Genomic DNA, 9955 nt, shown 5'->3' with positions numbered 1-9955 from the left:
GCATACATTTTAAATGATACATTTTTTTTATTACAGTGGTGAGCAATGAGTTGTTGCAGGGCTATACTTCAGATGGAAAAACTTTTGTTATATAATGGCAAACATTTTTATCCAAGGGTTAATCGTCTTCAATCTGACAAACTATAAATTCAAATGCTGAATAACATTGTAGCCTACATATATGATGATAAAACACTTTAGTTTTCCGCTTTATCATTGTCCAAAATTCAGAAAATTTATAATTTATAGAGTCAGTACACTATAAGTTAATATTTCTTTATGACCCATATTATAAATTGTGTATGACTTATGATGTAAAACAAGGGTGCTCCAGTTATTGTTTGAACAATGTATCTTAAACATTATTTAAAAAAATGAAATTAGGCAACAAAAATGCAATAATAAGTTAATAATAAATAAATATAATAAATAATATGTTATGTATTTTACAGTATGACTTTGCAAATCAGTATTATTTTAATATCTCTGTTAGCAGCATAACAAAGTAAAGCTATACTCATCATTTTTTACAATATGTACCAGGTGGTCCCATGCATCTCTTTCTCCATAAGGGGTCCCTTGGCTAAAAGTAAAAGACCTCTGTTGTGAAACATTAACACTTAGATATTCCTGGATGTTAAATGTGGGTACAGATGCACATATTCCCAAAAGTTTCATAATGATTGTTTTGCCCCTATATACTCTTAAAAATTAAGACTGTTTGCAGCCATGTCATAGCAGAACCATTGTAGTTTCCTTAAAGAAGACCCTTTCAAGTCAAAGGTTCCTTAAATAACCATTATACCGTTTTTATAGTCTGAAGAACCTTTCTCGCTACAAAGAAGTTTTGTGCAATTTTTAGTCCCGTAAAAGGGTATATAGTGCATTTATGTGCTGTTAGGCAGAAGGTCATTCCTGCTGTTATACATGACGACCCCCGGAGGATAGAAAATAAGCGCGGGCTCCGCAGGAACGAGCGGAACGAGTGCCGGACCCCGATCCTCCTGCTCGGGCTTGGTAGTGGCGGTTAACGGTCTCATGTTCGTCACTGAAGGCGATGTTATCTGCCAAAACAGTTTCTTTAAAGCCTTTCTGAACTCCCTCCTCATCAAACAGTACAGGATGGGATTGAGACAGCTGTTTGAGTGCGCCAAACACACAGTCACCGGGAAAACATACACCTGCGTGGCGTAATACTCGTAAGTAAAGTGAACCACGTTGAGTTTTATTAAAGAGCACCAATTATGCTAATAAATTGGCACGTTAGCACGTTATTGCAATATCCCATAGTACATACATGTTATTAAAACTTGAACTAATGCACTGTGAGTCTTATAAATTGCTTACATACCTCACCGATTTCCCACTGTCTGAAAAACGCTCGGTTTAGTTCCTGTCTCCGCCTCCCAAAATGTCTAGTGTAATCGGATTGGTCAGATGACTACTCAACTGTTATTGGTCAGCTGGGTTCGTCGTGTGTTTGAAAGGTTACGCCCCTGACTACGTGTGGGTTGACACACGGTTCTGACAGAGTCACAGCCTCAGAGGCAACGTAAACAAGCGTTATATTTCTCTATAAACAATGGTGTCTGTACTGCCTTACCACTTCGAGCTCGATCCAGAGAGTTCAGAAGGCCGTTACGATATAAACGATCTCCGTCAATGAATGCGATTGGATTTAACCTTTTTAGGTGTCCTTAGCTCTGCCAGAATGCTAAACGAAGACGAAAATGTGTTGCAAAGACATCCAAAAGGTAATTATAACGTACTACATAACTATGTGGAAACACCAAATGTAGCACATAGAAAGTATTTGTTGAAATGATTATAAAACTATTTCACTTGGTAATTTCTACATTATTTTACTATAGTAAAATGTATTATAAGACTGCTTACATACTATATTACTGTGCAAACTATATGGAAACACCAAATGTAGCACATAGAAAGTATTTGTTGAAATGATTATTAAACGATTTCACTTGGTAATTTCTACATTATTTTACTATAGTAAACTTTATTATAAGACTGCTTACATACTATTTTATTGTGCAAACTATATGGAAACACCAAATGTAGCACAAAAAAGTATTCATTGCAATGAATGTTAGTTCTACATTATTTTACTATGGTAAACTTTATTATGAAAGAGCTTACTTATAAGTGCTATGTTTTTACTTATTAGGTTTTAAGGAGAATGCAACAGGTTCCAGGGCCTCTTACCTGCGTGATTCATCATCCAGGTTTTGCACAAATTGTCTAAATCCCTACACATAGAACATTTATTGTACCGACTATAAGCCTTTGAGGTTCAGGACTAGAGTAAGTTTTATTACATTTTTAAACCAATAACACTAAAGTATTATTATAGTAACAAAGTACCCAAAAGAACAAAAGATGTGACTTTAAAGAAAATATAGTAGTCAGTCAAAAGTTTTTTTATTTATTACAAATATTTATTTAAATGTTAAACAATATACAAATAAACATACTTTAGTAACCATATTGTGCTCTTCTCTCAAAAATTGTTCAATTCACTTCTTACAGCTATCTATTCAGATAAATGGCATATCAAAGCTTTGTCAGCTGGTGCTATCTAAGACGACACTTTAGGGTTATCATCCTGTCGTGTGTTGTTCTCCAGATATGCTTGGAGCTTCCTGATAGGAATGTTGGCTTCTGACGACCCCTGCACTGAAAATGGCATGCAATCACGTCCTCCTTTGAAGGTCTCTCAAACTGTGATGCCAGGTCCATTGGAATCGGGGTTTCCTTCAGCTTATCTTCAAATACCTCAGCAAACACAAGCCTGATCACATCATCCACATAACTGTACAAATATTGCAGTCAATAAATCTTTTGTTTTGATCATTTATTTCCCTGCTTCATACAGTAAGTTTTTAATTATGAATGTATTTGAAATAAAACATTACTGCTTACAGTATGTCACTTGTGTGTTTTGGGAACATAGCCTTGTACTTTCCCTCTCCTGCTTTTGTTACGGCTTGGTGACATTGTAATGGACGGCTGTAAGGTATAACCTGTAAAAATATAAATAAGCAATACATTTATTTTAAAAGTAAACACTACCGTACTTTATTTTAACACAGTTACTAAAATACTTAAATACCTGCACAGCATTCCAATAAATGGGAAAGTCACATTTTTTGCTGCAAATCTGAAATCTCAGGCTACGGACGGCAAAGGCATCCACTGATGATGGTGATGTAAACATTGTGAAACGATGCTACTGCCTGGGTTCCTATGATTATGCAGAGAAAAAAACTTTGTCATCATCAGTTATACATTTAAGACTGGTAGTGGTTTCACTAGCTAAATACATCATATGTGTTACACACCTTTGCTCCTCATATGCCTTGTACTGTGTGTAATGATGTTGCATGTTTGCATACAGTGTAGAAGGATGTGTCCAGCTGCGAATCTAGGATATACACAAATAAAACAAACATGTATTCAGTCAAAAAGACATATTATAACAATAGAGTACAACGATTATAAATCGTTAGACTATTCATTAAAACGTTAATGTATTACATGGCCCAACATTAGCAACACACATTATGTGTTTACTTCGTTTCAAAATCTAAGAAAGCTTCAAGTAAAAACAACAGTAAAATACATATAACGTTAAACAAATCATCTGTACTTTGAGTTTCTTGAGTTTTATCATGAGAACAAACTTTACCGGTAACAGTTTAGCTGGAACAGCTTAGCAAGTTTGTAAACATGTCTAAATAAACATCGATAAAAACGATAGTCTGCATAATTCAACATACACGTGTGTAAATATGGTACGAAATATGTTTATGAAATACATTATTACAACACAAAACAATTAGCTTGCAAGCTTAGCTCTAAGTTACATATAGATCTATATCTGAGCTCTACAACCACATAATGTTAAGCTCCGGTTACCGGTAACGTAACTTACAGTAAAGGCAAATAATAAACATGAATACTTACAGCCTGTGATCCAGAAGTGCACGGTAATCCAACTTTCAGGAGGAGACGTTGCGCAGCTTCGGTTCATGAGAAGCAGTTATTGTGAAAACTCCGTGAACAACTTCTGACTGGATTTTTCCGGAACCGTATTAAACATGATGTCCTCTGTGTAAGTCCATAAAGTGCTATTTTGCCCTTGCATTTAAAGAGACAGCGTCTACTCGAGAGATTTAATCGCTCAATGATGAAACAAGAGTTTGCAAACAGGGTCAAAGCAGGGACTCCCAACCTCCGCCATTTTAGCTCTCTTCTGACTCAGCGCTCTCCACCCCCGTCTTTGAGGGCGTACCCAAGCGAAGCAGAGAGGGCTGAACTATGATAATGTTGGTCTTCTCTACGTCACTAATCCCAGGAAGTAAACTGTTGCCTACAATCCGAGTGTTTTTTGTAGTCCTCGAACGTTAGAGACGATAACTCGCGTCATCGTTTTCTTTGAGGTATGTACTTTTTGAATATCGTTAGCATGTACTAATACACACTTACACACAAAAGGATGTTTAAAAACGTGTATCTCATAATAGGTGCTCTTTAAGATTCCCCAAGCGGTTAACGCCTGATTGGGCAACCAGCAGAGGAAAAAGGACAAAACGACAATAGTCACAGATTTGGTCACTTTGGATCGCCTCTTTGCGCTGGAGGTATTCACGTTTTTGTTGGTTATGAAGCGTAAAAGCAGCAGGTAGCAGATCGTTATTATTCCGAGAGGAATTAGAAATCCCAGAAGTACTTTTTGCGCGTGATATAAACCCAGCCAAAACTGCGCGTCTCCGCTCCTATCGGGAAACTTCACGAGGCACAGTTGCTCGTTGGACACCGTGGCGGTCGTTGAAAAGATCGCGTTTGGTAGCGCGGCGCCGATCGCGGCTATCCAAATGACGACGCTCATCCAGCGCGCGGATACATGCACCCGGCGCCTTCTGCTTTTCAGCGCTGATGCCACGGAGCAGTATCGCGCCACGCTCATTGCCGTAAGGAAAAACACGCTGGCGTACATGTTCGTGGCCGTGACATACGAAACTATCTTACACATCGCTTTTCCAAAGAGCCACGTAAAATCCATTGCGTTTTCCACAGCCCAGAACGGAAGTGTCAAAACAAACTGAAAGTCGGTGACTGCCAGACTGGTCACGAAGAGATTGATAGACGACTTCTTCCACGCTTGCTTGGACTTCATAAGATACAGCACGAGGATGTTTCCGATTAAACCCAGCGCGCACACCACCGAGTAAATGATGGAGATGATTATCCTCAGCACCGCAGACCCGTCTCCAACGAAATCGGTTTTATCCAAATCGGCGAGATCCTGGAAGTCACTCCACGATAGATTGGTCTTGTTAACTATAAAGCTCGCGTTATACAGGATACTTCCAGATGCGTACTCGGTGCGCGCGTCCTGCATCTCAAAAGTCTTCTGCATTGCTATAGTTTATAGTCAAATCTTTCCATCTTGTTTAAATTGGGTGCTAAATATGTGAGACTGGAAAAGCAATCCATAGCTGTCCAACTCTGTGCACAGCCTTTTCTTCCAAACAAACTTTTAGGTTGACCAAGTTTGCGCATACGATATTTTAAACACAAGGTTCAGTTAAACAGTGAAACGATTCGTTGACATAACTAAGCATCTGGTCTGTCGTTCATGAGTAGGTTTACGCACACTGACAGCAGACAGCGTTTTTATAGAGCTGAGTCTCAATGGATTGGACGGCGTGCGCTTTACGCATGGCAACGGTGCTGCGTTTAAATAGCTCTGAACAGCTACAGTAAGTGAATTGTAGAAACCTTTACAGTCAGGTTTCTGTCGTGTTTTAAACTATATTTGAAATATTTTTGCACATAACATATGTATTAAAACATTATTCTATTTAAGTTTAAACAAATTAATAAACAAAAAAAATAAACAAAAACTAAGTTTGCATTAATATTGTTGATGTAAATTTTAATCTATCGCTACAAACTATATATCGTTGGAAAGGTCTAAGCCTCCAGAATAGATTTTTCAACAGTGTTCTATAAAATAAATTATGTAGGGAGAGTAATTGATTAATTTATGAAGAGACCCAGATAGCAAAGTTTCTGGCACAAATCTGGCTTACATTGGGCATTTATGGCTAAATTTAGGCTCTCCTTTGTTCACACCTTTGTGTGAAACAGCTTTCGGGGGAGTTGTGGGGTGAGGCTAGCCAGCCAAAAGCAAAAGGTACATTTTTGGCTGAGTCCTGGCTTAAGTGTGGTCTGCCAGAAAATAGTAAATATATGGCAGAGTTCTGGCTAAGGTTTGGTTGGCCAAAGAGTAAAAAAAAACACCAAATAAAATCATATTTACAATTGATAAAAACATCACAGTTAATATTTAAGGCAATAATAAATATGTTTATCCTTATTAAAAGACGAAATGTAGAAAATGTTATTTTGGGCAGTTAATCCAAAGGTGTCAATGTGCAATTTACAAACAATGCAATAAACAGATAAATTAATAATTCAGTCTGCACTAATATACATCAAACAAAAGTATTTTAAGTATGTGTGCTTGTTTAAGTCTTTTTAATTTTGTATTTTATTTTTTATAAATAAATAAGACTTTACATTAAATTGTGTTTACAATTAAAAAATACGACTAACTAATACTAATATTTATTGGTGCACTTTGGTTTCTAAAACAATGACATATATTGCAAGGCATCTTGGAAGTAGTAGTCCTTTAACCTCAACAGCGTTCAATCCGCCGTGGAAAATGGACTACCTTTCCCATAATGCAACTGGTCATGATCAGGAACTTCCGCGAAATTCAAACCCCCACTGTGTACTGGACGAAGGACACGCGATCTTTTGTCTTGTGGAGTTTTATATAACACAGTAAGGTAAGTTATTAAGATACTTTTCTTTTAAATCCACGTAGACTGCACTTATTGTTCTACAGCGCGATACCTAGTTGGTTTTCGTTTTTGTTTGTTATTGTTTTCTGTGATGTATTTTCGTGTAAGTGCAAGTATTTTATCATCAGTCGCCATTTAACGTAGATAACGTTAAACATGCATGTTTTTACATTAAGAGACGCAACATGCATGACAAGGATGATAAAATAATCAATAAGAAGTTTGAATCTTTAAATGAATGCTGAACCCCAAAGAAGCCAAACGAAGATTAGATGTTTTCTGTACCAAACCACAAATCAGCATTTGCTGGTAATCATAACAGTTACAAAGTGACTCATTCATTCCAACTATTTATATCTTAGTAAAACAATGTTTTTGATATTCTAGAAAGGCATGTATTCAAGTTTTAGCTTAATAAAAATGGTTTACTATGATCTCTTATTCTCTTCAGTCCTGGTCAGTGCAGTTTACAAGATTGTGTTGTTAAAAGGCCAGATTTATTTGCTTTATTTTATGGTGTAACATAACCAACCCCACTTGAAGAATAACCACATGCTTTTGTAAAGAATTTAATATGCAAGAGTCATGCATTTTGTATGTGTTTGTTTTAATCTTTTATTTTACAGTATAAAGTTTAATTATATTTGCATTTTGTTTGCAGAAGTCATGTACCACACTTTGTCAACAATAAATGTTGTTTCTGCAATCTGGATAAAGAATAATGTGAGTAAAGAATAATAAGGAGGTTAATAAACCTAACCGTTTAAATAATAAACAAATGTGTATGTGTTAAGATGTTTGTGTTTGACTCCTCTATTTAATAGATATTACTGCCTCTTGGAGAACAGCCGGCCGTACTCCAGACAGAGACAAAGACTTGAGGACATCTATTGCTTTTGTAAAGGAATTTTATACCCAAGAGTTATAAATGTTGTCTTTATTGTTTGTCTTAATCCTTTATTTGACATTTAACAATATAAAGTTTACTTATACTTGTTTTTATATTTGTTTTTTGTTTGTAGAAGTCATGTACCACACTTTGTCAACAAAACATGTTGTTCCTGCAATCTGGATGAAGAATAATTTGAGTTTAATACTTCATTTAAAATGTAATAGTTTAAATATTAAACAAATGTGTATCTGATCAGATGTTTGACTTCTCTATTTAATAGATATTACTGCCTCTTGGGAAAAAGCAGACTGTACTCCAGACAGAGACAAAGACATGAGGACATCCATTGCTTTTGTAAAGGAATTTTATACCTAAGAGTTATAAATGTTGTCTTTATTGCTTGTCTTAATCTTTTATTTTACCTTTTTACAATATAAAGTTTACTTATACTTGTTTTTTGTTTGCAGAAGTTCTATACCAGACTATGTTGTTCCAGCTGTCTGGGTAAAGACTGATGTGAGTTTAACTTCGTTAAAAAATGTATCAGTTTAACAGAGTAAACAAATGTGTGTGATTTGATTTTTGACTTCTGTATTTGATAGACATTACTGCCTCTTGGAGAACAGCAAACCATTCTCCAGACAGAGACAAAGACATGGACATCAAAACAGAAAATTAAGTAAGATGATGTATATAATGTTCATTATTTATCTTTGTGCAGTTTGATTTGATGAATTATATTATTGTCTATATCTAATTTGTTAATTCTCTTATTAGGGTAATTTGTCTAATATTCATATAAGTTACAAAAGCACAAGTTTTGGCTTAAAACATTTTAAAAATGTTCCAGGTACTTTATCATGGATTGTTTGGAGTGAACGCTGACAAATAATGAAGCAGGAAATTAAAATGCTTGACTAAAACAATTTTTGTACTTGGTAAGTGCTTTATTTAATTGGTAATTTAGAAATCCTTCTGGAACTCTGAAATCTGCAAACATATTTTTTCCCATGTCTTGAATTGAATGTTAAAAGTATCAGTTCTTGGACTGGCAGTGTGTACTATATCATCTTATTCATTTTATGTAAATGTATTTTCTAACTGTATTTTATGATTTTTTTCTGTAGGCTGTAAGAAGTCCTTTGTGTGTACAGACATGACTGGAGATTAAAGTTACTAAATGTTGCTTTTTTCTAGCTGGTGACATAACATGATATTATTTTCAAATGTATTTATCTAATACACATTTGCACATCTGTAAACATTCATTTTATATAGGATGTTTTTTATATTTAACCAGTTGTTGTATATTGCTTTCTGTTATTGCATCTGTTTTTTTTTTGCCTGTTTATTGTTTAAAACAATTAAGTTAATGTTTCTCTGTTAGCTTTTATGTTACTTTGGCTATTTCTTTGCTTTTATTTGATCCTTCTACTGTTATTTGTTTATTTGGCAGAACATTTGACATTTCATTTATTTTGCTGTTATCTGAAATTATCCTTGTCACCATCAATAAAACTCTATATTTGCTTTATATCTGTGTTTTTCAATTACACATTTTACGGGATATAAATATATTTTGGTCACTTTATGGCTATTTTCTGGGGCATCTGGATAAGTTGTGGGTGGGTTCTGGGGTAAATATGGTAATTTTGGTTATTTTCTGGGTTACATTTGGGGTTTCTGGAAAAGTTGTGGGTAAGTTTGGGGATTAATGTGGTCATTTGGGCTCTTTTTTGGTTGTTATCTGGAGATTCCGGGAGAGCTGTGGCTGATTTCTCGAGGTGTGAAAGGGTTGTGGCTAAGTTTTGGTCTGCTTTCGGCTAGATTCTGGATTACTTAAGGCAAGCAGCTCTGGGACCAATCAAGGACCGTAAGCCGTGGCGGCATGTGTGCCAAAAGAACAGCCTGAACTCAGCCATTTCTGGCCCTGAAAAATTTTGCTATCTGGGGAGTTTGCCTCAAAACATTTATTTTCTGCTAAATGTCACTGTCCCACCAGCAGGACGACTACCTTTACTTCAATGTTTGCATGTGAATTATTAACTAATCATGACAAACTGTATATTGTTTGAAAGCTCCAAGAGTGTAGATTTAACTCAATAGGGTGGGGTGACGCTTAAAAGGATAACAATATAATAATAATAATAATAATAATAATAATAAT

At 35.5% G+C, this 9955-nt stretch overlaps 1 protein-coding gene and 1 long non-coding RNA gene across 12 annotated transcripts; one reads left to right on the top strand and one right to left on the bottom strand.

Moving 5' to 3' along the window:
- Positions 1–63: 63 nt before the first annotated feature.
- On the bottom strand, positions 64–5649 carry LOC129428225 (relaxin-3 receptor 1). 5 transcript variants are annotated; one of them, XR_012371147.1, is made up of 5 exons: positions 3985–5649; positions 3360–3442; positions 3131–3262; positions 2941–3041; positions 2609–2830 (listed from the first exon to the last, which is right to left on the bottom strand). XR_012371147.1 is itself a non-coding variant. In XM_073871314.1 (2 exons), exons 1-2 carry the CDS (start codon positions 5438–5440, stop codon positions 888–890), a joined length of 1230 nt encoding a protein of 409 aa, XP_073727415.1. In that variant the 5' UTR covers positions 5441–5649; the 3' UTR covers positions 64–887. The 5 variants fall into 5 exon arrangements, 1 of the variants encoding a protein (XP_073727415.1); XR_012371149.1 differs by having other exon boundaries at positions 2609–2793; XR_012371148.1 differs by having other exon boundaries at positions 2941–3027.
- A 435-nt stretch (positions 5650–6084) lies between these two features.
- LOC141366116 (uncharacterized) lies at positions 6085–9322 on the top strand. 7 transcript variants are annotated; one of them, XR_012371146.1, is made up of 8 exons: positions 6085–6881; positions 7558–7619; positions 7745–7794; positions 7919–8142; positions 8256–8304; positions 8391–8467; positions 8639–8726; positions 8916–9322. It is a non-coding gene; the product is annotated as an uncharacterized lncRNA (long non-coding RNA). The 7 variants fall into 7 exon arrangements; XR_012371145.1 differs by having other exon boundaries at positions 7745–8142; XR_012371141.1 differs by having other exon boundaries at positions 7721–8142.
- Positions 9323–9955: the final 633 nt, after the last annotated feature.

Source organism: Misgurnus anguillicaudatus, chromosome 9 (genome assembly GCF_027580225.2).
Source record: "Misgurnus anguillicaudatus chromosome 9, ASM2758022v2, whole genome shotgun sequence".
NCBI classification, from domain to species: Eukaryota; Metazoa; Chordata; class Actinopteri; order Cypriniformes; family Cobitidae; genus Misgurnus; species Misgurnus anguillicaudatus.
This window is presented reverse-complemented; position numbering and strand designations above follow the sequence as displayed.